At 35.9% G+C, this 25338-nt stretch overlaps 1 protein-coding gene across 1 annotated transcript in view; it reads right to left on the bottom strand.

Annotated features, from left to right (window-relative positions):
- Nucleotides 1–8817, bottom strand: part of LOC145580911 (serine carboxypeptidase-like 10) — a 28507-nt gene extending 19690 nt beyond the window's left edge. The window contains exons 1-7 of the mRNA XM_081637993.1: nucleotides 8695–8817; nucleotides 8535–8605; nucleotides 8226–8371; nucleotides 5486–5568; nucleotides 5180–5302; nucleotides 3532–3634; nucleotides 207–244 (exon numbers count right to left, since the gene is read on the bottom strand). Coding sequence (XP_081494119.1) covers nucleotides 207–244; nucleotides 3532–3634; nucleotides 5180–5302; nucleotides 5486–5568; nucleotides 8226–8371; nucleotides 8535–8605; nucleotides 8695–8817 — 687 coding nt within the window. The remainder of the gene's footprint in view (nucleotides 1–206; nucleotides 245–3531; nucleotides 3635–5179; nucleotides 5303–5485; nucleotides 5569–8225; nucleotides 8372–8534; nucleotides 8606–8694) is intronic.
- Nucleotides 8818–25338: the final 16521 nt, after the last annotated feature.

The following is a 25338-nucleotide window of genomic DNA, read 5'->3' as shown; positions in this document are numbered from 1 at the left end:
GTGATGTGATTTATCTCACATTTCTTACCTTATCCTTTACGCTATTAATACCCCAAATACACCCACTTGCCTCTAAATTTTTTTAAAGGTAATTTTAATTTTCCGAAATTATGTGTCAATTAAAATGTAAAACTTAAATACGAAGGGTTGTAATAAGCAACTTAAACAAGGTAGCTATTCACATAAGGATACCTTCTCACAATTACCTGGAGATTCAAAATAGGTTGAATTCCAACTTTATTCCCTATGCACCATGAATAATTCAACAAGTTAAAGGATGAAGGTTAAAAAAATTAAGAAATTTACTTAAATTGCTAGGAAGTAAAGACTTACATAGTTGCATTCTCAATTTCTCATAAAGATTTATTTAAAAGCACATAAACGAAGATAAGATCATTGTGTACACAAATCCTGAATACAAAGTAAACTAGATAAGAAGCAAAGTAACAAACAGCCTCCATTATCAATTGTATGCCCCGTTAAACGAAAGAGAAAGAGGCAATCACTTGATTCTTTATATGGATAGAATCATATATTTACTGACAATAGTATTGAGTTATTTGGAAATATATATACTGCTTTTGTTAAATCAATATCGGCTAGAATGGAATAGATACACATTGGGAAATCTTGTTCTTAATAAAGGCACTACATTTTAATCATACCTTGGCCTCAAAGAAACAATATCCTGATGGCAAGGAAAGTTGTAAGATTTCTTAATTCAATTTGAGTGTAATGTTTGAAATGATGCTATGTAGCACAACTAGAGGTGTCAAAAGCTGACCTAACTCGAAATACCGACCCGAACCCAATTATTAACCGACCCGTCTGAACCCGAAAAAATGGTGACTCGAACCCGACCTGAAACCAACCCTAGACCCAAGTTGACCCAAGTATTTGAGCCCCGAACCCGAACATGAACCAACCTGGAGATGACCCGACCCGAATGTAACCCGTAAATTATTGACCTAAACCGAAATTGACCCAAACCCGCTTTAACCCGAATTTAACCCGACTAACGCGTCCTGAATTCAACCCGACCTGTTCCTAACCCAACCGAAATTTAACCCAACCTATTACAAACCCGACCCGAAACCAACCCAACTTGTTATTGACCCGGCCCAAAATCAACCCGACTTGTTATTGACCCGACCCGAATTTTACCCGACCTATTACTAACCCGACCCAAAATTCAACCCGATCTGAACTAAACCGACCTAAAATCAACACGACTTGTTATTGACCCAACCTAAATTCAACCCAAATTGTTTCTGACTCGATTTTAAATCACCTTAAATTCAAATTAGACTACCTTATTATTATTGATCAAAGGCAAAAGAAAGAAGCATCATCCATAAATTTAAGAGTTAAATATAGTATATATATGTTGTATGGTCATAGGAGATAATTATCTTGCTAAATTATAGGCTATATTTCCCTAGTATGCTGCCATATATATTGTTATATAGTCAAAGGAAATAATTAGCTTGACAAAAATGATAATTATCTGTTTATAGTTAATTAGAGTTTAGCCCCAAATTTTTTAAGAGTTAAACATGACTCGACTTGGAAATGACCCAACCTGATTGCAACCCGCAAATTATTGACTTGAACCGAACCCGAGAATTACCCGACTTGGAAATGACTTGACCTGATCATAACCCGCAAATTATTAACATGAACCAAACCCGACTTGAACCCGAGAATGACCCAACTTGGAAATGAACTGACCTGATTATAACCCCCAAATTATTCACTTGAACCAAACCCGACTCAAACCTGATAATGACCTGACCTGATTCTAACCCGCAAATTATTGACTTGAACCGAACCCGACTCAAACCCGAGAATTACCCCAATCCGTTTTAACCCGTGAAAACCCAAATTAAACCCGACCTATTATTCACCCGACCCGAATGTAACCCGACCTAAACCGATAAGATGTATGACCTGATGTGACCCGACTCAAGCATGACCTAACCTGAACCCGACCCGCATAGATTACGGCATTAATCCAAATTGATCCGACCCGAGTTGACCAAACCCACTCTTACCCGACCCGTTTTCCCGAATTGATAGCTCTAAGCACAACCACACCAAGTTGTAACACACTTTACTACTTTTTTGAAAGTCGAAACATACAAAGATTCACTGAAAAAGTGTTCAATTAAGATAATTAGATCCACTCACAAAGAAGTTATACCCCAAAACCAATTTATTTTAATTTATTCCTACAAGGGCCTATATGTAGTTAGACTATATTTCGACACAGGCTTGATTTAACCCAATGAAGATTTATCTTATTGTCAAATGATAAAGAAATGTCTAGAATGTCGGTCCTAAACTTCATCTCATACATTAATTTGGGTTTAACCTGCAAAGCAACTATTGAGCATGAAACTACTGTTGTTGACACAATAGAAGAACTCTTCTTGCGAAGTATACAATTTATTGAGGAGATGTTTGGAAGGTTAAAGGAAAAAGAAGGTTCAAGATGAAATTCCAGTTAATAAGTTACACTGGTTTAGAGACCAATCCAACTGGACTTTTTTGGTATGTACCTAAGCCTGAATTTCTTAAGCTGTTTGGTTCAAATTCTACGAGCGGGATAAAAGTATGAAGCAAGTATGTTAGAATTTGTGACACTCTTGGAGAATTTTGAAATTGCTACACACCTACTGGCATTCCTGAAGACGAAAGATTAGAATTAGCTTCACAACAAATGTTTGACAAGGCTAAAAGTTGGGTTGATAAGCTCACTTTATGATTGAATTGTATGCAAAGTTTAAGGATGACATTGGGGCAATACTCTGCATTTATTGTTGATAATCTCAACAAATTCTACAAATCTGAAATTATTAAGGCTTATTCAGCTGGTTTCATAAACTTAAAGTCATTTATGCAGCAACAAAAGCTTAGTCTACCAGATTCATACCTTAAAGTTTGTGCAAAATTATGAGTTTGTGAGGACATTCAAGCCTACTTCAAGTCTTCAAGAATAATTTGAGAGGTTTTTGTGAGGACATTCAAGCCTATTTTGGTAGAAAAGAGTTTGTCTTATATCAAATTAACAAGCCTTCAATATAATGTTCATCGCGGAAACTAAAACTATCTGTCTCTTTACTCAAAATTCAGAACTATCCCTTTTTCCTGTACAACAAATGAACCCAGAAGTTAAAAACACTGAAAATACTGAGATTCCGAATGCAAGTTTTATCAAATGAAATCACAGCAATCTTTCTCTCTTTCCCTCTAGAATTTATATTCTTATTCACTTCTTCTGTTAGACAGATTTCATTAGTTCCATTAAAAGTTATTGTTAAGCCAATTCCTCTTAATGTTTGATGGCTTAATCTTCAACATAATAATGGCTGCACTAAATGACAAACTTTATCTATTATTTTATATTGGCCGCATGAAGAAATTAGCTAGGGTATTTTAGTTCCTAAAAAAAAAGTGGAATTTTTAACTCTACGATATAACATTATTAGTGTAAAAAATAAGAATCTATGGCAAATTTGATAGTTTTACCATTAATTGCCTCTTGGACAATAATAGGGACAGTCATGCCGCAATAGGATTCCCCGGAAACATAAAGCGGATTACTAATGAATCCATCATGATCCACTAGCCACTATATGCAAGAAAAGACATATAACAGAGATTAAACAAGAGCAAGTAAAGCATACTGGTTAATTATAACAGTATTTGTAACCATAAACTCCTGTCTTCAAATAATAAAGACAAGTTTGCAAAATAATAACATAAAAGCATCAAACAATCAATATATATAATGCATGCCTTAGAGTTGTCTAAAGAAACAAGACTTCCTCTCCAATCAAATAAGGATATATATCCCTATATTGAAGTAAGTTTTGATTGGATCTTACCTAATTTTTAAATTGTGTTGTAGGAGTGAAGTGTTATAGACTAGGTTTGCTGCTGTAAATATTGTAATTTGATTGTAAGATTTATTAAGAAAACTTGAGTCATTTTGATTGAAACTACCAAAAGGTTACAAAGATAAATATAGCTTTAGGCTATAACTCTCAATGGTAGCTTGAGGCTACTAGTCTCACATTCAAAATTATCACTCAATTTCTGCCTAACTTCCTACTGCTACCCTACTTCTCTTATATACTCAAGCACTACCATAACCCTAAAATTAATGAATTTTGGCCCCATTATATTGGAGTATCTCTGCAATTTCATGTTGCCTCCTCTCCTAGTGGAATGTTAATTGCATTAGTCTCCTAGTGCATAGCTGTCCCTTCCTTTTTCTGAGTCTGCAAATTGTCTCTCATTGTTGGTTCATCACATGAAGCAGAAACAAGATTCATATAGAAAGAGATAATTTTTGTTAGAGAAATTCTTGTCTACCAAACTAACGAAAACAAACAACTTTGCAAGCTGAAAATTTGATTACAGCTGATTATTGATACAAGCTGAAATGTTATCCCAACTCCCAAGTGTGTTTCTCTTATAAGAACATGCAACTGTAAGAGGCTCCAATCAATATTCTTGGTGAAAATGAATCAACTATTGACCTATACAGTGAGCATGTAATTGGAAAAAACAAGGGGAGGAAAGCACCTACGTGCATCGGTTTATCTGAATGAAGCAGTCTCAAAAGCTTGGTCCTTTCTTATGCCTCCGTCCTTTTACTGGTAGACACAAAGTGGCTTTTTGATATTCTTTTTTTTTTATGATTTATTATTTTCTTTGTTAACGCGAAAGAACATAGCATGACATTTAGGATAGCTCTATGCCGTCTGTATTCCTATGCTGTCTATTTAGGCTATTTTTTATACTACTTTCTATAGAAATTATTTCCCAAGTTTTCTTTGTTTCCTAAGTGCCTCTAATAATAAAAATATAAAAAGATCTAATCTTGAAAAATAAGTGAATTATAGTTTGATAATTCCTGAAGTAAGCATTTAGTATGAGACTGTTGGAGCGAAGGATGAACAGTACTTTGTCACATGTACTTGTAAGTTGTATAAATCTAGACTCACCAGCTTAGTGGTGCTATAGTAAACATAACTGGTTGCCTACAGTACTTTGTATTTTATAGGGCAAGGACAATGCATGTGGCAAACAGGCAATAGCTCTTCAATTGTGAGTCTGTGTCATTCAAACTTTCAGTTACAGAAGTGGATAGTTTACAGTTTTTCCTTACCTTTCTCAAAAATTGATGTACATGTCTTGATGACAAAAGATCATCAGTGTAGTAACCTTTTGGATTTGTTGCATATGAGAATCCAGCACCAACAGGTGAATCCACAAATATTACATTAGCCACCTGAAGATCAAACAGAATAGATATATATTATACGATAGTCGCTACTCAATTGTCTGCCAATTCTAGATGAACTTTCATTGCCATTGCCTTCATTAGAGCTACTAAATCTGAATCCGAGAAAATTTATCTAATCTGACATGAAAAAACCTAAAGATTATAAACTATAGAAAATAATTCTTGTACCTTTGTCCAAGAAAACGGATTTAACTGATATGTTGGTGCTTTCGAGTGCCAATTGCAAGCTGAAGTATTGAAAATCAAAGGTCCTGCGATGTGAATTCAATTTTCATTAGAAAAACAAACATATTCAATTGGGCTCAATTACACTAACTGTGGCTTGGATGCACAAAATGCATTGCTAAATGCTATGAAATAAATGATGACCAAGAAACTGACTACTTAAGTCACGCATTGCACCTAAGAGTGTAGTTTGTGGTGCGCAGTGCACCTATTTAAGCTAGCATGGCAATCAAGTCATTCAGATTCAAGTCGAGTTGATTTAGGTCTCTCATACCCAAATTCAGATGAGGTTAATTTGGTCAATTAGGTTATCTAAATAAATACATTAATAACAAAGCCTTAGTCCCAAAAATGATATGGGGTTGGCTAACATAAATCGTCATAAGGAACCATCCAAAAAGTAAAAAGAGCATAGCAAAATAATCGAATGAAATAAAAGTTGGAAAATAAGTGTGTAAAGTGAAAAACAGAAAGAGTATACATGTAAAATTTACAAGAGTTTCAAAAGAGTAGTAAGGGGATATAAAAGAGAGAAAAAACATGTCAGTAAAAATATAAAAGTTTGTCAAAACATTGGTAAAGGAAATAAGTAAAGGTTTTTTTTTTTTTTTTTTTTTTTTTTTTTTTTTTTTTTTTTTTTATACGGGAAGGAAATAAGTAAAGTTTACAAAACACAAATATATATAGAGGGAATCATGACACATTCTTAACATTAATTTTCTCCCGCCACTCCACCCTATCCAACATCACCTTTTCCTTAATCACCAAAGCACTCACATTACTCTCAATCACCCCTCCTCCAAGGTCTTTCCCTACCTCACAATCCCAATTTCTCCCTCCACTCCAACCTATCCAACATCATATTTTCCTCAATCCCCAAAGCACTCACATTACTCTCAATCACCCCTGCTCCAAAGTCTTTCCTACCCCTCACAATCCCAAGGCCACTCTTTAAGCCTCCTTATTGGAGCCTCGGTACATCTCCTTTTTACATGGACAAATTACTTTAGGTGATTCTCCCTCATCTTGTATTCAATTGATGTAACCCCTACTTTTTTTCCTAATTATTTCATTACTTAATCAATCATTTCTTTGTATGCCCACATATCCATCGTAACATATGCATCTCCGCCATATTAATCTTATGCACGTTACAATGCTCCTCACCTCAACTAAAATAGGTAATTTAAAGGGTGGAAAAATCTTTTGAGAACTTCTCAATAGGAAATGGGTCAAAAAAAAAAAAAAAAAAAGGACCTAGAAGTAGTAATTTACTAATATTCTAATAGTTAGTATTGGAAATAAATTGCAATTTGAACAACCTACTCTTAAGTACCTAAGGGTGGCAAGGATCAAGTTGAATCGATAAGTGCTCAAATCACCTCTATCCGCCACACTCGACTCATTCTACATCCATATCTAATCCACCCGTCAATAGGTTGTTATACTGCACTACTCTGTAATATCTAAATATCTATTAAGTTGTATTATAAATATGATATAATATCAAAGTGTTAGGCTAGAAGCAAACATCTTAAGCATATAAGACTAGTTTATTAAGTTTGATAATGAATGAACTATGTATGAACAAAACTTATACCTTATTAATTTTTTATATAGGTTTTGTTTGGTATTACAGTGGTTTTGTGTTTTTTGTTTCTTTGTTTTTCAAATTCATATAATATATGTCATATAACGAATCAAAGACTAATTAAACTTATTAAAATCACAATAATTCTGAAAACTGACAAGAGAAAAGTGAAAACATCTTTTTCTTGTTTCCTATTTTTGGTTTTTTGTTTTTGAAAAAAAAAAAAAACAAAATAAAAAAACAATGCCAAAAGTTCAAATTAATTAGCATTCTTTTTTACTTGAATTGTTAATTTATCACGTTTGTCAAGGCATAACTTTAACAATTAAAATCTTTGATTCTCAATGAGTAAAAATTATAAAAATTAGATATGGTTGTTATACTTTTTTTGAGATGATTATAACAAAATCCTACACAATTATGCTTTTTTCGTTTACATAAATCATAATAAACGGCCGAAGAAGAGGATGTAAATAGTGCAAAAGTCAAACTAGATGAAGTAAATAAGAACGGAGGAAGTATTTTACTTCTCAATTTTTGTTTTCTAGTGTCTTATGGTCTGGTTCGATTTCTATTTTAAGAGATATTGTTTAAAATAATTGATATAATTGATATACTTTCCTAAAATGAATATGTTACAATAGTTGCAATACACTATTAAAGGAAGGTTTTTATGGTGAAAATTGTACTATAATATCATGTGGGATAAGAAACGGATTATATCATGTGAGGTCTTCTTTTCTTAAATATCGTGATTAAGTTAGTATTGCAACTATAAAGAAACGGATGAATTACTTTTCTTCTTTGGTAATTTTTAATGACTGACCCACTTCCAATGGCCTACAATTGTTAAAATGTTAATTAGAGCATCTTCAATAGGAACTGTACATGCAACTGTACAATTTACACAAAACCACTCATTTTATGGTGGGACAGAAAGAGGTGTTTCCTAAGAAACCACACGTCCAAACTTGTTCACCTAACAATTTCTCTAACATTTTAATTTGCATAAAATCTTGTGAAAATAGTTACATGACAAGTAAACTAAAGGAAATAGAGTAATAAACATTGGAAAGTAAATGATGAACAAACCAACTTCTAAGACAACTCCGGAAAGACCAGAGCAACCAGGACCTCCGGTGAGCCACAGAATTAGCGGATCATTTTCAGGATCTTTTTCCGACTTAACAAAGTAATAAAATAATTGCACTTCTTCATTTTCTCCGACCCCAACATACCTGCATGCAATTCAATCTTTTATGTCAAATTCCATAATTAAACAATTTCGTAATCTCGTCTATATCACTGCCCTTTACTACTCTATTTACACAAAAAAAAATTACAGAATAAATTAACTTCTATAATAAAAACAAAATTGAAAATTTGGACAACATGAATTACCCAGTTTCAAGGTGAAATGGGAGAATGCCTGGAAATCCTGGTATAGATTTAATGATGTTGGATGAAGCAGCCTGGATAATTCTAGGGTTTAAGGAGTGTAGTCAAAAATTGAAATTGAGCTAAGCAATTATTGATAACATATGTGAATTATTGTTAAGACTGTGTTAATATGTAAAATAGTAATATTATAGTCGAAAATTGAAGTTGAAATTGGAGTGGAAAATTGAAATTGGAATTGAGAATAGAAATGGAAAATTTGAAATTGGTAGTGGTTAATTAGCATTTTAGTTGTGGTTAATTAGCATTTTGTATCTAGTTAATGTTATTATGGTGCGGGTATGTTGTATGTTAGGAGGTTATATTTGTTATAGTTCTCTAGCATATGGTTATCAATTATTTTTGCGTGTTGTTAATGTTATTTGCTATCAATTATTTGTGTATTTGAATGAAGGTTGTGCTTGGTGAAGAGTCTTATAAGATTCCAAAGAAAGACTTTAGTAGTGTTGCAATATCAGTTGAGATAGAAGAGTATGTTGAAGTAGATGTTGGTCTTCCTCCTCCTTCAGTTGGGATGGTTTTCCAGTCATGGCAGGAATTGGATGAGTATTTTAGGGAATATGGGAAGCAAAATGGATTTGGGGTAGTTCGTCCTAGTGCTTGTAAAGTAGGCAAAGGGCCTAATGCAAAAATGAGAAGGAATTGTTTGTGGACGTGTGAGTGTTTTGGGCTGCCTGATAGGAAGCGGAGGAAGGTGGAGGATAGGTTAGTGACTGATGCTCAGATTGTTGAGGATGAAGCGGTTGGTGTGAAGAGGAGGAGTAAGAAAGTTCAATGTCCTGTGAATGTGTACGCAAATGTTAATGAACGTGGGGAATGGGTTGTTCAGAGGGCAAAACTGAAGCATGGTGGACACACCCCCACTCCAAGGAAGGCTAAGAATATTAGTAGGCTGAGGAAAAAGTTTTTGGTGGAGAATCCACATGTTGTTAGGCAGCTTTTCAACGAAAGGAGATGTGGGGTTCCCGTGGCAAAAATCTATAACAAAATGGCCAGGGAGCGTAACGGGGTGGAGAACATGCCCTTTTCCCAGAAAGATCTTCATGATGAAGTGGCTAAGCAAAAAAAAAAATATTTGATTAAGGTGACGCTAAAGCAATGTTTACGTATTTCCAAACTATGGTTGAAGATAACTCAAATTTTTTCTACACATATCGAGTAGATGAAGAGGGTAGGTTGAAGGATGTAATTTGGGTAGATGCAAGGTGTCGCATGGCTTACTAGGAGTTTGGCGATGTAGTTTGTTTTGATTCTACGTACTTGACTAATGAGTACAAGTTACCGTTTTGCAACTTTGTGGGAGTTAACCATCATGGGCAAACTATTCTATTTGGGTGCGCGCTTGTCAGTAGAGAGACTGCTGAGACCTTTGAATGGGTGTTTAGCAATTGGTTGCGGTGTATGGAGAACAAAACCCCTGTTGTAATACTTACAGACCAGGACCCTGCGATGAGGAAAGCTCTGAAGACTATAATGAAAGGGACTACACACAGATGGTGTATTTGGCATATATTGCAAAAATTTTCTACAAAGCTGGGAAAGCATCCTAATTATCCCAAGTTGAAGGAAGAGTTAGAGAGTGCTGTGTATGATAGTTTGGACTGTGAAGAGTTTGAAAGACGGTGGCAAGAAGTGATCAAGAAACACGAATGTGAAACAGATGAGTGGCTGGAAGGTCAGATGTTAAAAATTTCTTTTATTTTTTTATGATGTTATTATATATTCTTATACAATAATTAATTGTTATGGGTAGATAGTAAGTAACTTATGTTGTCAATTTTGGGAGCGGGTGCCTAATTTATATATAATATTTAATATTTATAAATATAAACTTCAGTTTGGTTGAAATTGTTTGATATTGTATGAGTATTTGGTTACTTGAGGATGCTTTGCATCGGGTTTGATTTGGTGATGAGGTTATGAGTTTGATGATTTATGTGGTAATTTTAGTATTTGTCTATTTATGTCATACCTTTGCCCCCTTTTCCTTTCCATTGTCCTTGCGTCCCTCTGTTATCGTTGTGTCCACCTGAGCAGTGACAGTGGTGTATAAATGGTTTTGGTTTTAAATGGCAATTTTTACCTTCTGTTTTTACTTTCTGTCTACTTTTAGCTTCTGGTTTTGACCAGTTACCTTCTGTTTTTAGGCCTATATGTTGAACGTGATATGTGGATACCTGCGTTCGTGAAGCATCTTTTTTGGGCTGGCATGAAAACAACCCAGAGGGTTGAGAGTATACACAGTTTCTTTGATGGTTATTTGAGTAGGCACACATTGCTTTGTGAATTTGTGGAGAGATATTGTGAAGCTCTGGAGGTTAGAGCTGTTACTGAGAAAAGAGCCGATGATAATAATTCCAGATATGTTAGGCAACCCATAACAGCCTTCCCAGCTGAGTCTGTGTTTCGGAAAATTTATACCGATGCGAAATTCAAAGAAGTCCAAAGGGAGTGCAGTAGGCTGCTTTATGTGACGGGTCTGGAGAAGAGGCAAATATCTGACACAGTGATAGAACATGTTCTTGAGGATATTGTTTGGTTCAAACCAAAGAATTCAAGGAAAGAAGTACCCTCGCAGAGGAAACGGGTGTACAAGGTTACATACAACAGCAACACCAAAGAAGTAAATTGCGAAAGTAGGTACTTTCATTGCCATGGTATCATGTGTCGCCATATGATTATGGTGTATCAAATGAACGACTGTAGAGAAATTCCCGACAAGTACATCCTACGTCGGTGGAGGAAAGATGTTATTAGGAAGCACACTAGAGTTAAAGTGAAGTACCATGATCCGAGCAAGACGAGACGGAAGCGGTGTGTAGATTTGATAAGATGATGGTGAAGTTTTCTCCCATTTGTTCTAAGGCATCAATTTGCAAGAGTGCGCCCGATGTTGTCTTGAACGGTCTACAGTTGCTTGATATCCAAGTAGAAGAGAAATTGTCCATGCTGACTCGGAATAGTTCTGACCTTTTGGGGTGTAATAGGACACCTTCCTCTGTGTGTTTGGAAAAGGAGGCTACACCACCTACTACTGAGAAGCAAGGCAGTTGTGCGAAGGACCTGTCTCTACAACTTGCTACCATAAAGGACCCGCCAATTCCGAAGAAACCTCCTCACCGTACTACTAATTTGAGGTACAAGTCATGTGTTGAAAAATCGAAGAAACTGGGTAAGAGGAGCAGTGGGAAACAAGGCACAGCTGCTGGTGGGGGTTGTTAAAACAACCTGCAGCCCTCTTTTTCATAGGTAATTTACCCATAAATTTATGTAATATGAACTTAATTTTTTCTGTTTGCTTATTGGAGGTTTTTTATTGACATAGGAACAACAACATCCATTTCCTATGATGGGTTACAGTCCTCATTGTGTAGGAGGCATTCAAATGACAGATGGTGATGGTTCTTTAGGCTACTTCACCTTTTTGTCTGGAGTGCAGCGTCCTCTTTCTGTTAGGGTACCTCTAAATCCACCTAGGGTATCATCATTTTAAGTAAATAAACCAATATATGGAACATGCAATTTTGTGAGATAAATAAGTAAAATAATAAGTGTAATAGTGATTTAATTTTGGTGACTATGTGATTTATTTGTTAAACACTCTAACACTATCGAGAGACTAAAGTGTTAAGGAGCTTTTGATTAACAAATACACACATGAATGTCTCTCGATTGTGTTGTTAATGAGAAGAACAACGCACGAACTTGTTATTTATTCAACTTACAGTACTTGGATAAAACTTGTGGTTTGTACCACAAATACATTTATGTCTTTAGTATTTCCATGAAACCTTGTGATTGTTCGTTTTGTTCACAATTGGAAGAATTCTTAGCTATTTTTTCAAAAAACTTGTTTAGAAGAATACTTAGGTTGAGGGTGACTTAGGTGGATAATTTTTAAGTGTCGATTTTGTACCATTGAAAACAAACCACTAACAATTCTAAGGTGAGTTTGTACCATTGAGTGCTACATATATAGTAAATGGTTGTGTAAATAATATTTCCAGATGAATATGTTGTACTACTGAGCATGAAAATAATGTACAAGTAAGTTGTTGTACTCCCAATAACAATTCTAGTAAAATTTATTAGGGTACCATTCAAACTAATTAGGGTACCACTTGACAAGAACTATTATTGTTGTAGGACTATCTCACTGGAACCACCAATTGATTCACTGGTGTTACCAACTGTTATGGAAGGGTTACCTTTAAAACAGGTGTTCCTTTGATATAACTTAGGGTACTTCTAACTCTTTATAGGGTACAATCACTTCATTAAGAGGAAACCAATACTTAAAACATGCATTATTTGTGAAATAATTAGTGTTTGATGATGGTGAAAGGGATGTACATGGGTCCTAAAGACTACAAAGAGAAATGAGAAATGCATGTATGTCATTTGTAATCTTCTAAATAAAGTAGACGTAACGAAATTGTAATCTTCTCACCAAGAGCATTAGGATATTCTCACCAAGAGCATTAGGATAAACCTTGTTTTTTTTTTATCTTTGTACAGAACTACGTTGATGGTCTTCATATTCACCGTTGATTACCACGGGTTATCAACTTTAATACAAAGTTTAATACATAATAATTGGGGGGGGGGGGGGGAGGGGGATTCACACTCTTTTACAATTGATTGTTTGGTTAATGTTGTCAATGAAAAACATTCATCCATTATCAAACGTCCATTTATGTTTCTGTATTCTACCATTGAAAATGCAACATGGACAACTGTAATTAGATTATGTACCACTGTGTCTGTAGAAGTCCTGTTAGTGATACTGTTTTCCTTTTGTACCATTGAAATATGATTATGTACAACTGAGTTGTAGTTCAAGTCCCATTATCATTTCTTTTTGTTTCAGTGAAGTATAATATTGATATCAGTGGTACAAATATTGGTATCAGTGATGAGATTTTAACAAAAGTACAAGGTGGGTAAGTGTACAAGCCCAAATAAAGGCGCGGCCCATACAAATTTGGAGAAAGCGCCAATATTTCGATGTTTTCACCGCCAAAAATGTAAGAGGAACTACCTCTTTCTTTTGCCTTGCTTATAAAACCCATACCCAATTGAGTAAACGAAAGGGCAAATACCAGTTCAAATACAAACAAGATGTCTTTAAACACATCCTCTTCAGTTGGCCGTGGAAGCAATTTTCTTACTGGTTACGGCGAAATCGTCTGGGTGGCTTCTAAGCATTGCAACTGCGGGAGTCAAGCAATTTCCGAATTCCGTATTTCACTATCCGAGGCTAATCCAAGAAGACCATACTACAAGTGCAGGTCTTGTTTTTTTTGGCAATGGGCAAGGGAGGAGGATATAATTAGAAGCACCACCAACAATGGTTTAGTGGAGATTTGGCAGAGGCTTGATGTACTTGAAAAAAAATTTGCTACTACTATGAAATACGTAATTCTGGCCTTCGTGCTTGATCTTGTAGTTCGTATCTTTAGTTGAAACATAAATTCTAGGAATAATGTGTTAGAGTTTTAGGATTAATTAGTTTGTGGCTACTATCACATATGTATGTGTTTAAATATGGCTCTTGTTGACTATTTAATTCAATAAAAACTTAAAAGTTATTGTGTCTCCACTTTTTTCTTTTTTGTGTCTCATTGTCAACAAAGTCAACAAGAGCCAAAATACATAACATAACATAGAAGTTAACATGACATAACATAGTCAAATTACATAACATAACATAACATAGTCAAAATACATAACATAATATAGAAGTTAACCATAGCAACTACGAATTGTAACATAATAGAAAAATTCCGCTGTCTACATAGACAAGTGATCTTTGTCTGAATTCACAGCTCCATCTTCATTCCCCCCTCTGTCTTCGTACCAAGTTGATGCGGGGTGGAGTCGATCGGGGCTTGGGTAGAATTTTGCCCCTGGCTAGTACATTGAATGAAGTTCAAAAGACAATTATTATTAAAAATAATTATTAATAAAAACAATTATTATTCAAAGCAATTATTATTAATAAAAACGAGAATAAAAACAATTATTATTCAAAGCAATTATTATTAATAAAAACGACAACATAAACAATTATTATTAAAAATCAAATATTATTTACACTTGAAAAACAAATCGACATGGAAATTATATTGAAGTATTGAATACCTGAACATTGACGCCCATTTGCTGCCCGTAGCTAGCTTCACCCCTGTAAGTGACCCGTGGATAAACGTCAAACTTCTGCCAAAATAGAAGCACACCGTAGTACCCATCGACCATCCCGAAACCATCAAGCGAGTACAGCCCTTGAAGGACTTCTTTCACGTACCCGAGCAAAGCAGTGTCAGCTCTGGCCTCCGTCATCACCAAAACTTCCGGGGAAAATGCATTGTATAGCTTGTTGAAAATTTCCTTGAAAGATGGACGGTTAACGTTCCGGGCATTCCACACAATAAATGTAGCACCTCTTGGAAAATAAGGAGCGCCCGAAATGTCTTCCGTGGAGCCACACAATGATACGGTGGTACCGAATGCCTCTTAAGGATGTTTTACAAGTGAAAACATTTAAACTAACTAATTTAATGTTGAGATTGAGTTCCATTACATGAATTGCAGCAATTTTAGACCCTATGAATATGTGCCTCTCATTAATAGGAATGGTGTAGATAGGAAGATGGTCGGTCATCACAGTTAGCTTACGGTCGAAGACAGGGATCAAATCCAAGGGTATGAAGGGAGAACCAACCACATCCATGGATTTTTGACACAACCACCTTGCGAAAACCGGGACACCCTTGTGGAGGTAACCTTCTAGGTCGGACAGAGTAGGATAGTGTAGGGAATATTTCAAGCCATACCCCAAACTTGAACCCCACTGTGATCATACACTTAAGCATGGTGGCGTCCAAAGGGAAGGAAGCTAGAGCAAAAGAGTCGCCAACAAGTTTTAGGAACTTGTAAACCGTTCACGAGGTGAAGGTTACACCCCTTAACGATCTATGAGATCGTTAACTCCAATAGGTCTAGAACCAAGACTGGCGTTCGGGGATGAAGGTACAAATCCAACCTAAAAGAGATTGAACCTGCCCTAATAATAGGCCTCTACTTTATTCTTCTCGTATTCATGTGCGCTTTCTGACTAACATGCAATCATTAGGTTAACCCTAAACCTGTTTATCTATGTTGGTTGAATATTAATGCACAAACAAAACTATTATTGGCGATCACTTGAATTATAATCATATTAGCCTAAACAAGATTATTAAGTATCTTATTAAGCGTGATTACAAGTACTAATTCCCTTTAAACATGCAAGAGAGGGCATGATCAAGCAATAACAAATAATAATACATATCAAGTAACATAATAACAATCATCATAATTATAATAATATTCTCAATCTCAAAGCATAATAATAATAGCAAGATCCTAGGCATGATACTAACAAGATTAATAACAAACCCTAGCATGTCACTAAGCAATAAAGATCAAAACTTTAGCTCTAACATGATACTAACATGATATTGATATGATATTAGAAAGTATAGGAAGCACCCTAAAAATGATACTAGAAAGCAATAATAACATCCTAACATGATGCTAGGAATTAATAAATAATAAACATGCTTTCTACAAGAATAGAGCAATAAGACTACATACTTTGATGCCTCGTGCTTCTTTCTAATAACAAAATACACGCGTTAGTAACTTCAAGGAAAATAATAAATCAAACAATTGAATCAAATAATTGAAATAGAGATTTGGGACCAAACCCTCAGAAAATATAACCTTTCACGTCTAGGGCAAAGACAACTTTGAACTTGGCTAGGTGTGTCTAGAACTAATGTATGAGGAATTTTGTTTGAGGGAAGGTTTAGAAAAAGAATAGAGTGAGAGAATATCAAGAATTTCTTGATGAGAGTTGACCGTCGATTGTTGATTGTAGATGATTGAAAAAAGGGAGATATGACCTCTATTTATAGGAAAAAAGAGAGTCGAAGAATTAGAAAAGAATCCGAATTCGAATCGAAATAAAACTCGTCGATCAGCAGTTTTTGCAGATTTTTTTTATCATATCTTTTGATCCAGAAGTCCAAATAACTCATATAATATGTCGTTGAAAAGCTCTTGAAGTCTAATTTCCAACCCAATTAGAATCAGATTAAAATATTTTGTAGATAAAAAGATATGGCCGAAATAGTGGGACGGTGTTAGTTTTGGATAGAGTTTCGTATTCCATTCATATCTTTTTCGTTATAGCTCGGAATTAATATTATAATATATAAATGGAAAGATAATTTCAAGATCTATCCAACCATATAAGATTTGGATAAAAATTATGAGGTACAAAAATAATATCTAACTGTCTTTGAACATCTTGAAATTCGAATAGAATTAGGACTTAAAAAAGGAAAGTTTTAAAAAAGGAAAGTTTTTATTCAATTTCAAACTCTATGATTTTATCTTTTCAAAAAGGATAATTAAGATGTTTTAGAAACTTATAGAATCTTCTAATTAATCCTAATTAGTTTAGGAATAGGATTAAATCTTTGGACCCTCCACATGATCATTGGGTCGTAGGTAAAATCCGGTTTGAGCCCGGTTTAGTATTTTGGTCATAACTTCCTCATTATTCATCGGAATTGGGCTTATAATATATCGTTGGAAAGGTCTTTTCAAGCCCCATCCAAATACACCATTATTGGACCCATATCATGTACCAAACTAAACTGGACTGCACGTTTTCCATAAATAGGGTAAGAAAAGAAATATTTTAAAACAGAAAGAGAAATATAAAAACATCCTCATCACTAGACTTTTCACACTTTCACCTCGTTCGATAATCAAATGACATGAAAGGTACTCATCACTGCGTTTGGTTTTGGGGATACACAAATGGGTATCTACATAGTAAGCAGCCCTTACGTCGAAATCACCCACCTCCATAATGCTGTCGGGGATGAAGGTTCTTGTTTCATCGTCAAGCGAATTAATTAGTTGCTCGCGGACGACGTTAACCGGTATCGGGTCCATGTTAAGGAAGTAATCTTCCCCAGCATAATAGCTTAGCTCGTTGAAATTGAGCTCGGGCTCATTAGAGGTTAAGAAAGGTCTGAAGTACATGAGGGGTTCAGTTGGGTGTGGCTGCATTAGCCGACCCCAAACGTTGCGTATACTATTGAGACGATTGGCCATGGTTGGGGAGTTCGGTGGTTTGTTTTTGTTTAGAGAGTGTTTTCAAGGAGGGTGATAAGTGCTTGACTGACTAAAAGAAAAAGACAAGTGAAGTACTAAATAATTCCACTACAAGCAACACAATTTGTTCAGTTCAACAAGCAATCTGCCCAATCTGACAAAATCAGTTTTTGAAATGACAATTCATCACCCCAGCAGACTGCTTTGAATACAATAAACATATAACTTATTGGCATGACTAAACAATTCAACTGGAAATGTTTCAGGCTTTACTGACATGACTAAACCAATTCACTTGGCTCAATACAAGAGTGGTACAACATTTATGGATTATAAAATAAAGAGAAATGTGTTGGTGTATATCTTCCCAAGTGTGTAGTACTTGTTTATAATGTGATCCTAAGAAATCAATAACTAAGGTACTTAAGATCATGTAACGTTATTCAAACTTCTTTATATATATACAAGGAGTTTAAGCATTTCCGAACCATAACAACAACTCCCTTTTCAAAATGAAACCAAAAATCAAAACCAAATGCGAAATCATAGATTTCATTTTAGATGGTGGAATACAAACGGGTGAATTAACTGAAATATATGGAGAAATTGGAGTAGGAAAAACACAAATATGTTTGCAATTGCTCCTAACTTGCATGCTCATGCCTCCAGATGGTTTGTATGGGTCATCAATTTACATTCAAGCTTCCCCGGTGTTTCCTTCTAAGAGATTAACTGCTCTTAGCAAGAGTATTTGTGGTTCGGTAGTTGGCGAAGATACCTTGTCGTCGATCCTTGTTAAAAAAATTGACAACCCGGATCAAATATTTTTGGTTTTGAACCAAGTTGAACAAATTGTGTTGAGCTCCCATGAAGGATGCCGACACACGGGGGTCATTATACTTGACTCTATTGCACACTTGTTCAGGCATGCACATGAAAACACCGCAAGAGGGAAAACACCGCAAGAGGGTTCGTGGAGAGGAGTCAAATATTATTGTCGGTAGCAACAAAGTTGAAACAAATAGCAAGTACATACAACATTGCATTCATTGTGGTTAATGAGGTGATCGATGTTTTCGAACACAACAACGCAATGGTGAAAACTTTCACCTCTGGCCGGGAAGTGAAGGCATCACTAGGCAATAAATGGGATCAGCAAGTCTCAAATAAGATGTTCATTTCGAACAAGTTCGACAACAATTCCAAGTCATGGTACCGCGAATGGCTTGTGGTAAAAAATACAAACACATCCCTACAAGGGCGGCGATGTCCTTTCCACATCACAAACGAAGGTCTTCAAGTGCTCTAGTTTTCCATTTAAATAAAATGGTACCATCTTGGATTCGTTGGGTACCATCTAGAATCAAAAGGGTACCACTAAGGGACAATAAGGTATTATTTTGGTGACCTACTAAAGTACCTGTCAACTTAACTAATGTACAATTAGGGTTAACTAGGGTGATTTTAGTAAATGATAACCTAAACCTCAGCATTTAAGATAAAGTACAAGGTTGGTTGGGTAAGTACGTACAGCTGTGACAATAAAAAGATAAACTGTAAAAGTAAATCATCTAATTGAATATAAGTCCCATCTTGTTGGGCTTAATGCACAACTACAAAAATCCTAGTAAATGTTACAGCAAAGTTAGTTGGATGTATTCAATTCAGAACCAATTCTTAGTCTATATAATATACAGCAAATGTTACAAGGAATTCGTTTCATAACATACCATCACTTGTAAAGCTAAAAAGAAGTTCAACTCCCATATCATGGGCAACAAAGGTACTACTTCTACGAAGTATTTTCCTACTTTCAGTGGTCCTCCCATTGTTTTAAATCGTGCTTATTTATCAACTGTAAACACATGATAATGAGTGTAACATATGGCATCTGTAGTAGTAGTACGTATACACTAAATAAGGATGTTTCAGTGGCACTTATAAATATGTCAGTTGGTAAATTTAAATTCATACATGTAAAAAATGATGTTTCAGTGGTACTAAAATATCTGTCGTGTTTTGTGCAGCTAATTCTCGTGAGGAACGAAAACGTAAGAAGCTGTTACAAAGGGTGGCCAAGATCAAGAAAACGGGGGTACACGATCCGAACGCTATCATTAGGGATATGTACATGCCAAAGCACAACCACCGTATGATGCTTTGTCATCAACTAGCCACAATTGCAAGGGGTGGCTTAGAAGAACCGATCAAAGGGATTGATTTTCACCCAAAATACCCTTTTTCACTCTGTTCAAGGTTGGTAGGGCACGTTACTTTCGTAAGGAGGCTTTTTGTTTCATGTGGTACTTGGTCGATGTTGCAAAGATAGCCATCTCTTTCAACTTGAGGACCTTAAGGAGATCTCTAGTTGAGTGTTATGCCTACCCACTTTACCACACCTACCTCAAACGATTCTTTGAGTTTTTTCAACACTTTGAGGATTGGTGGTTGGATGTGGATGAGCAAATTGGCAAAGGGAATGAGTGGGGAGTTATCCTTGTTGGTAAGAGGTTCACTACACCTAATGAACAAGGAATCAAAGTGACATATCAATGACTTCAATTCACACAAGAGGATCCAACTGAGGCTATTAATACCAACCCCGAGCAGCGCATGTCTTTCCGACGCAAAATGTTGTCTGAAAATGGTTATGAAGAGATGGCTAACTTGTCTCTTGTTACAGCCGAACCGTTCACCTACAATGACTACCCACCTGAGTATGTCACACGCCTACAACATGCAGTCCATTTGTACGAGACAAACACGGAAAGTGACTCGGCTCAGGGTGTAGGGTGGACATTGGAGTCTAGTTTCGAGTTTTGTTGACTCGGCTTAGGGTCTTGGGCTGTTGTTTTAAACTTTAGTTATACCTAATGCACTTTGTTAGAAGTTAATTAGATTTCAATATGTTGTTGTTAAGAAATTCACTTGTGTACTTGACAGTCTACATACTGTCAGCCATAAGGGAATGTATTTTCAGTATTTTCAGAATCTCAGTTGTTTTACCTAATGCACTGCAGACTGACTTATTGTATTTATTCAGTTGTTTTAACAATTTACTAATTAAGTTAAGGATATGCTCGTAATACACAGAATCTAATTCTACATTAGTTAAGGATCGGGTGTTTCAACACTTTACTAATTAGCCAATTACAGCTTATAACTGCTGTAATTTTAATACATACAAACATCAAATTCTAATTCTACAACTAACCAACTGACTTGCATTGTTAAAACTACACTTGTCTTAGAGCAAACTGCAATGTCCACAAACAGAAAGCCTGCATGGTCCACCCAGACTACTCTACTGAAAACATAGTTTTAACAGACTTCAAAAACCAGCGAAACAGAACAATTTAAAACATTCCCACCAAATATCCAAAAAAGCTACATCCCAAATCAGCTGAAAATAACACAACACTACAACGTGTTTTGAGAAGATCCAGTCCTTTTGGGCCAGACTCGTTCCTTGGGGAGGATTTCATCAAATTTGCCTCTGAGTTCATTGCATGAGTTGTTCGCATCTTCCAAAAACAACCTCTTCCTCAAGTTCTTCTCCTACAAACCAAAATTTTGCAAATAAACTATTGTTAAACAAGTACACTATCATGTACCATATAAAAGCATCATAATAATTCACAGCAAACATACCATCAGGTAACTAGTATCAAAAGAATTACGGGCACAGTGTTTAATGCAACCAAGCATTAGCACACCACAGGACAAGCTATACCATGAATAATAGTAGGAGAGGTGGTTAGTTTAACTGTAAAATGTTATGTATTTGGAACTCTAAATCATAACTATACCATTTATGCACACAACTTATATAAGTAACACTATTAAAAATGCAACATTCATGGTGCTTACGCATCGGTTTGCTTGACCATGCCCATCACATTCCTAGGCCACTTCTCAAAACTCCCCAACTCCCAAAGGGGATCTTTTAGTTGGAAGAGAACATCAACTGCCTTCACCTGTGAATGGTATAATTTATAAATTCTACAAGGTCAAACAAGATTGCAAAGATGGTTAAAACATTAGAGTAGGTGTGGCCAAGTTACTAACCAGTTCTGTAACAAGCTCTGAATGGTGTTCATAAGGATCCGGATACAACGAGTCAATCATCCAGAATTGCTTCTTCACCATATCCATGCAAAGGCACCACCAGTGTTCATCCGCCTTTTCAGCCGACCCATTAAGCACTGGGAAGAAAACCTTTCCACATACAGTTTCATACACATTACAACATTATCACACAACAAATCGAACACAAAATTGCAACCAGTATACATTATAAAATACAAAAAGGTACATACTAAGCGAATCTCATCATTTGGGATATTTAACAACGGCTTCCCATACTTCCTAGCAAGATTCGCATAATCCTTGTCCTTTGCCTTAATCATCATCTACACAAATTCAAATTTTCACAAACACAATTTTTCACAAATGCAACTTAAATTTACACTAATTCAATGATTCAGACATCTAATTCTTATCGCATAGGACGGATCAATCAGAATCATTTTCCTCCTATTCAGAAACTCAGCAGCCCCCCAATACTTTGTATACAGAATGGATGTCATCTGCACATATTGATGCCCAAGACGGACTCGAGGACCGACTACACCATAACAGTCCCTCTGCGTAGCATTCATTCCATCACACTCAATGATGGACCGGCCCTCCCTAGCATTACAAGGACACTATGTCAGAACAAGGCCTTTTATCAATTTCATGCACCACTTAACACAATAACAAACCCCAAGGCATACAAAACAAAAAATACTTACTATTTTTCATCCTTTAAATCCTTCCACCTTTTCACAAACGTCTCCAAGCGCTTATCATAAACTGTTTCCCGAGTCATCATACCGAAAACTTCCCCATTGCTCGAATTACAAGACTCTTTCTCCTCAAAATGGCACTTCTCTTTGGGAGCTTTCAATACTTTTGCCCCCTTGTTACTACTGCCACTAAGACGGGGCTGGCTCCCTTTACCAGTGCTAACAGTGTGCATATCTTGATTATTCTTGGTTTGACCACCCTTGGAACCACCACTACCTAATGCACTCCCCACTATCCCCTCAACTAGACTAACAAGCCTAGGAGTTAACAGAGCAAACACCTACACATAACAAGGAAAACTATTATAAACTGACTTCTGATCAGCATGAATCTTCTAATCCAACATAACTGGCCTAATTTTCTGGCCATTTTAAATCTAACCATTCCTAACAATAACAACAGCAGCACCATAATTTCCTACTACATCAATGGTATAGAATAGCACCCCCCAAAGTGCCTCCAATTGTTAACACATGGGACATCATAATCATAATCTGATGCTACATATAATAAGCATGTACACACTTACTCTAAAATTCACATTTACAGATTCCATCTAAGCCCAAAATTAAACAAACAGGGAAATTTTTAAACTCCACAACCATAGATTTCCAGATTATACAAATTGCTAAAAGTCAGACCATCAACATTAGGGATTGTTGTATAATTCACAGATTTACCATCTTTATCATCTTTATCTCCCCAAGACACATAGTACCATGTCCAAAATGCACACAAACAAGCCCACACAAATAGGCAAAATGAAATTAAACAATGCACCATATCCAAAATGTATATGCACACACTTACTTACCTGATCCGCCATAGTACTAACAGAGTTACTAATGGAATTATTAACAGCTTTTGTTTGCACCAGCTCGAGATCTCCATCATCACGTGGCACCAGAGGATGGTCCTCCCCATATGCAATGTCAAGAACCTGTTACACCCACAAGCACCAAAATGAGTTCCATCCAGAATAAAAGAATAACCACAATTTATTGTCAACTCTCACTGGAAAATTGCCAAACTCTTCATCAGACTTTCGATCTTCATCTACAACTGCTCTCACATGTTCAGAATCCCACACCAAGAATCCCACACCAACAACCTAGGGTATATACCCCACCTATTTGGTACACGATAGAGGTGATCCAAATAAAAAATCTGCATTTTCGAAATAAATTACTTAATTAACATATATGATTTTAAAGCAATACATAACCAAATAGTTAGGGTAACCTTACCATAAGAAACACAAAGCTCCCACCACAGCCGCAACGAAATCCATCTTTCTGAAACTTTGTCTGAAATCGATCAGCATTGTCACGCACCCACTCAATTGTGAACTTGCACCAATCATAATCTCCAGCTACACAAGCAACTACCAATGTTGGCACTAATGATGCCGCCAAGTTTGAACTGTTTGTGGTCATGCACACTATCATTCCAAGGGAAACAATTAGGAAAGCAATCATAAAGTCCTCTTCATCCACTTCATTCTGCAGCTTCACCAGAGAACCATCTTCAAGCTCAAGGCACATGGCTGCAGCTGCAAGATTAAGAGAGACCGTTTCTCGCTTCAACCCAACACCATATTGTTGAAACACCCGCATAATCTTCTAGGTGTCCTCTTCATCATCGCCGAGAACTAAAGGGACTTCCTGACTTCCCATTGGAATACCAAGGAGGCAAGGATGGACATGACTTGGTTTGGCCCCAGAGGAAGAATTGAACCATCTCCAAACACCATGGTCCCATCAGCAAAAACCCTGCTTATCAGCTAGTAACAAAACTGCCTCGGGATATTTTTCATATCAAAATGCATCAACCCCCCAAATCCCACCCTTTCCACCAACTCCCGTCTCTTCGGATCAAACTTCTTCACCAAGAAAAAAAACTTTACACTCTGCAAACAATATTGGGATGCTGCAACACAAAGCACACATATTAGCATCAACATTACTCAATTATAACCAACCCCTACCAAAAGCAAAGAATATTAACATTACTCTATGTCCTTCTGTTTGAATACCCTACAAATATAAAGAATAACTACTTCTTACACTTCAGAATTTCACAGATACCTAATAATGCGATGTACCAATTGGTAACTATCTCATGAAACGATCCTAATCTACACAACACTACAATTTACAATGACTTCTAATGTCTCACGATAAGTTAGTACGATAACATATATCCCACCATAAACATTCTCAAATTCCATTAAAAGACCAATTTTTGTATTCTCTGCCCACAAATGACAGATCAAAATTGTAGGAAGATCAACAACTTATTACTACCCCGCACATGTAAGACACCAAGATGCCATTAAAAACTACTGATCGATCCATGAGATTATAAAAGCTTGTATAAATATAAACAGGATGAATTTAATTTCCTGGCTTTTCAATAAAAACAATTTGATTGCAATAAAAATAGTAGTATCTTCCAAAATCGATTCAGAAATCCAGATAAGTGTTAAAATCACTTAAGTTTCATCTTTAATAAGTAAGAAATAAGAGCAAGAAACAACATAGTATGCCCGTGAATCACATATGCTACATAGTAATAAAAAGATGACAGAAAACTTCTTCATACCTTCTTAGTCGACTTCCCTTTTCTCTTCTTAGCCTTTCTCTTCATGTACTCCTTAAACATCACCTTCATAAATACAGAACTTGAATCTGAATCACCATCATTGCTCGAATGTTCAGAT

The sequence above is a fragment of the Chenopodium album genome, chromosome 15 (assembly GCF_948465745.1).
Source record: "Chenopodium album chromosome 15, dcCheAlbu1.1, whole genome shotgun sequence".
NCBI lineage: Eukaryota > Viridiplantae > Streptophyta > Magnoliopsida > Caryophyllales > Amaranthaceae > Chenopodium > Chenopodium album.
This window is presented reverse-complemented; position numbering and strand designations above follow the sequence as displayed.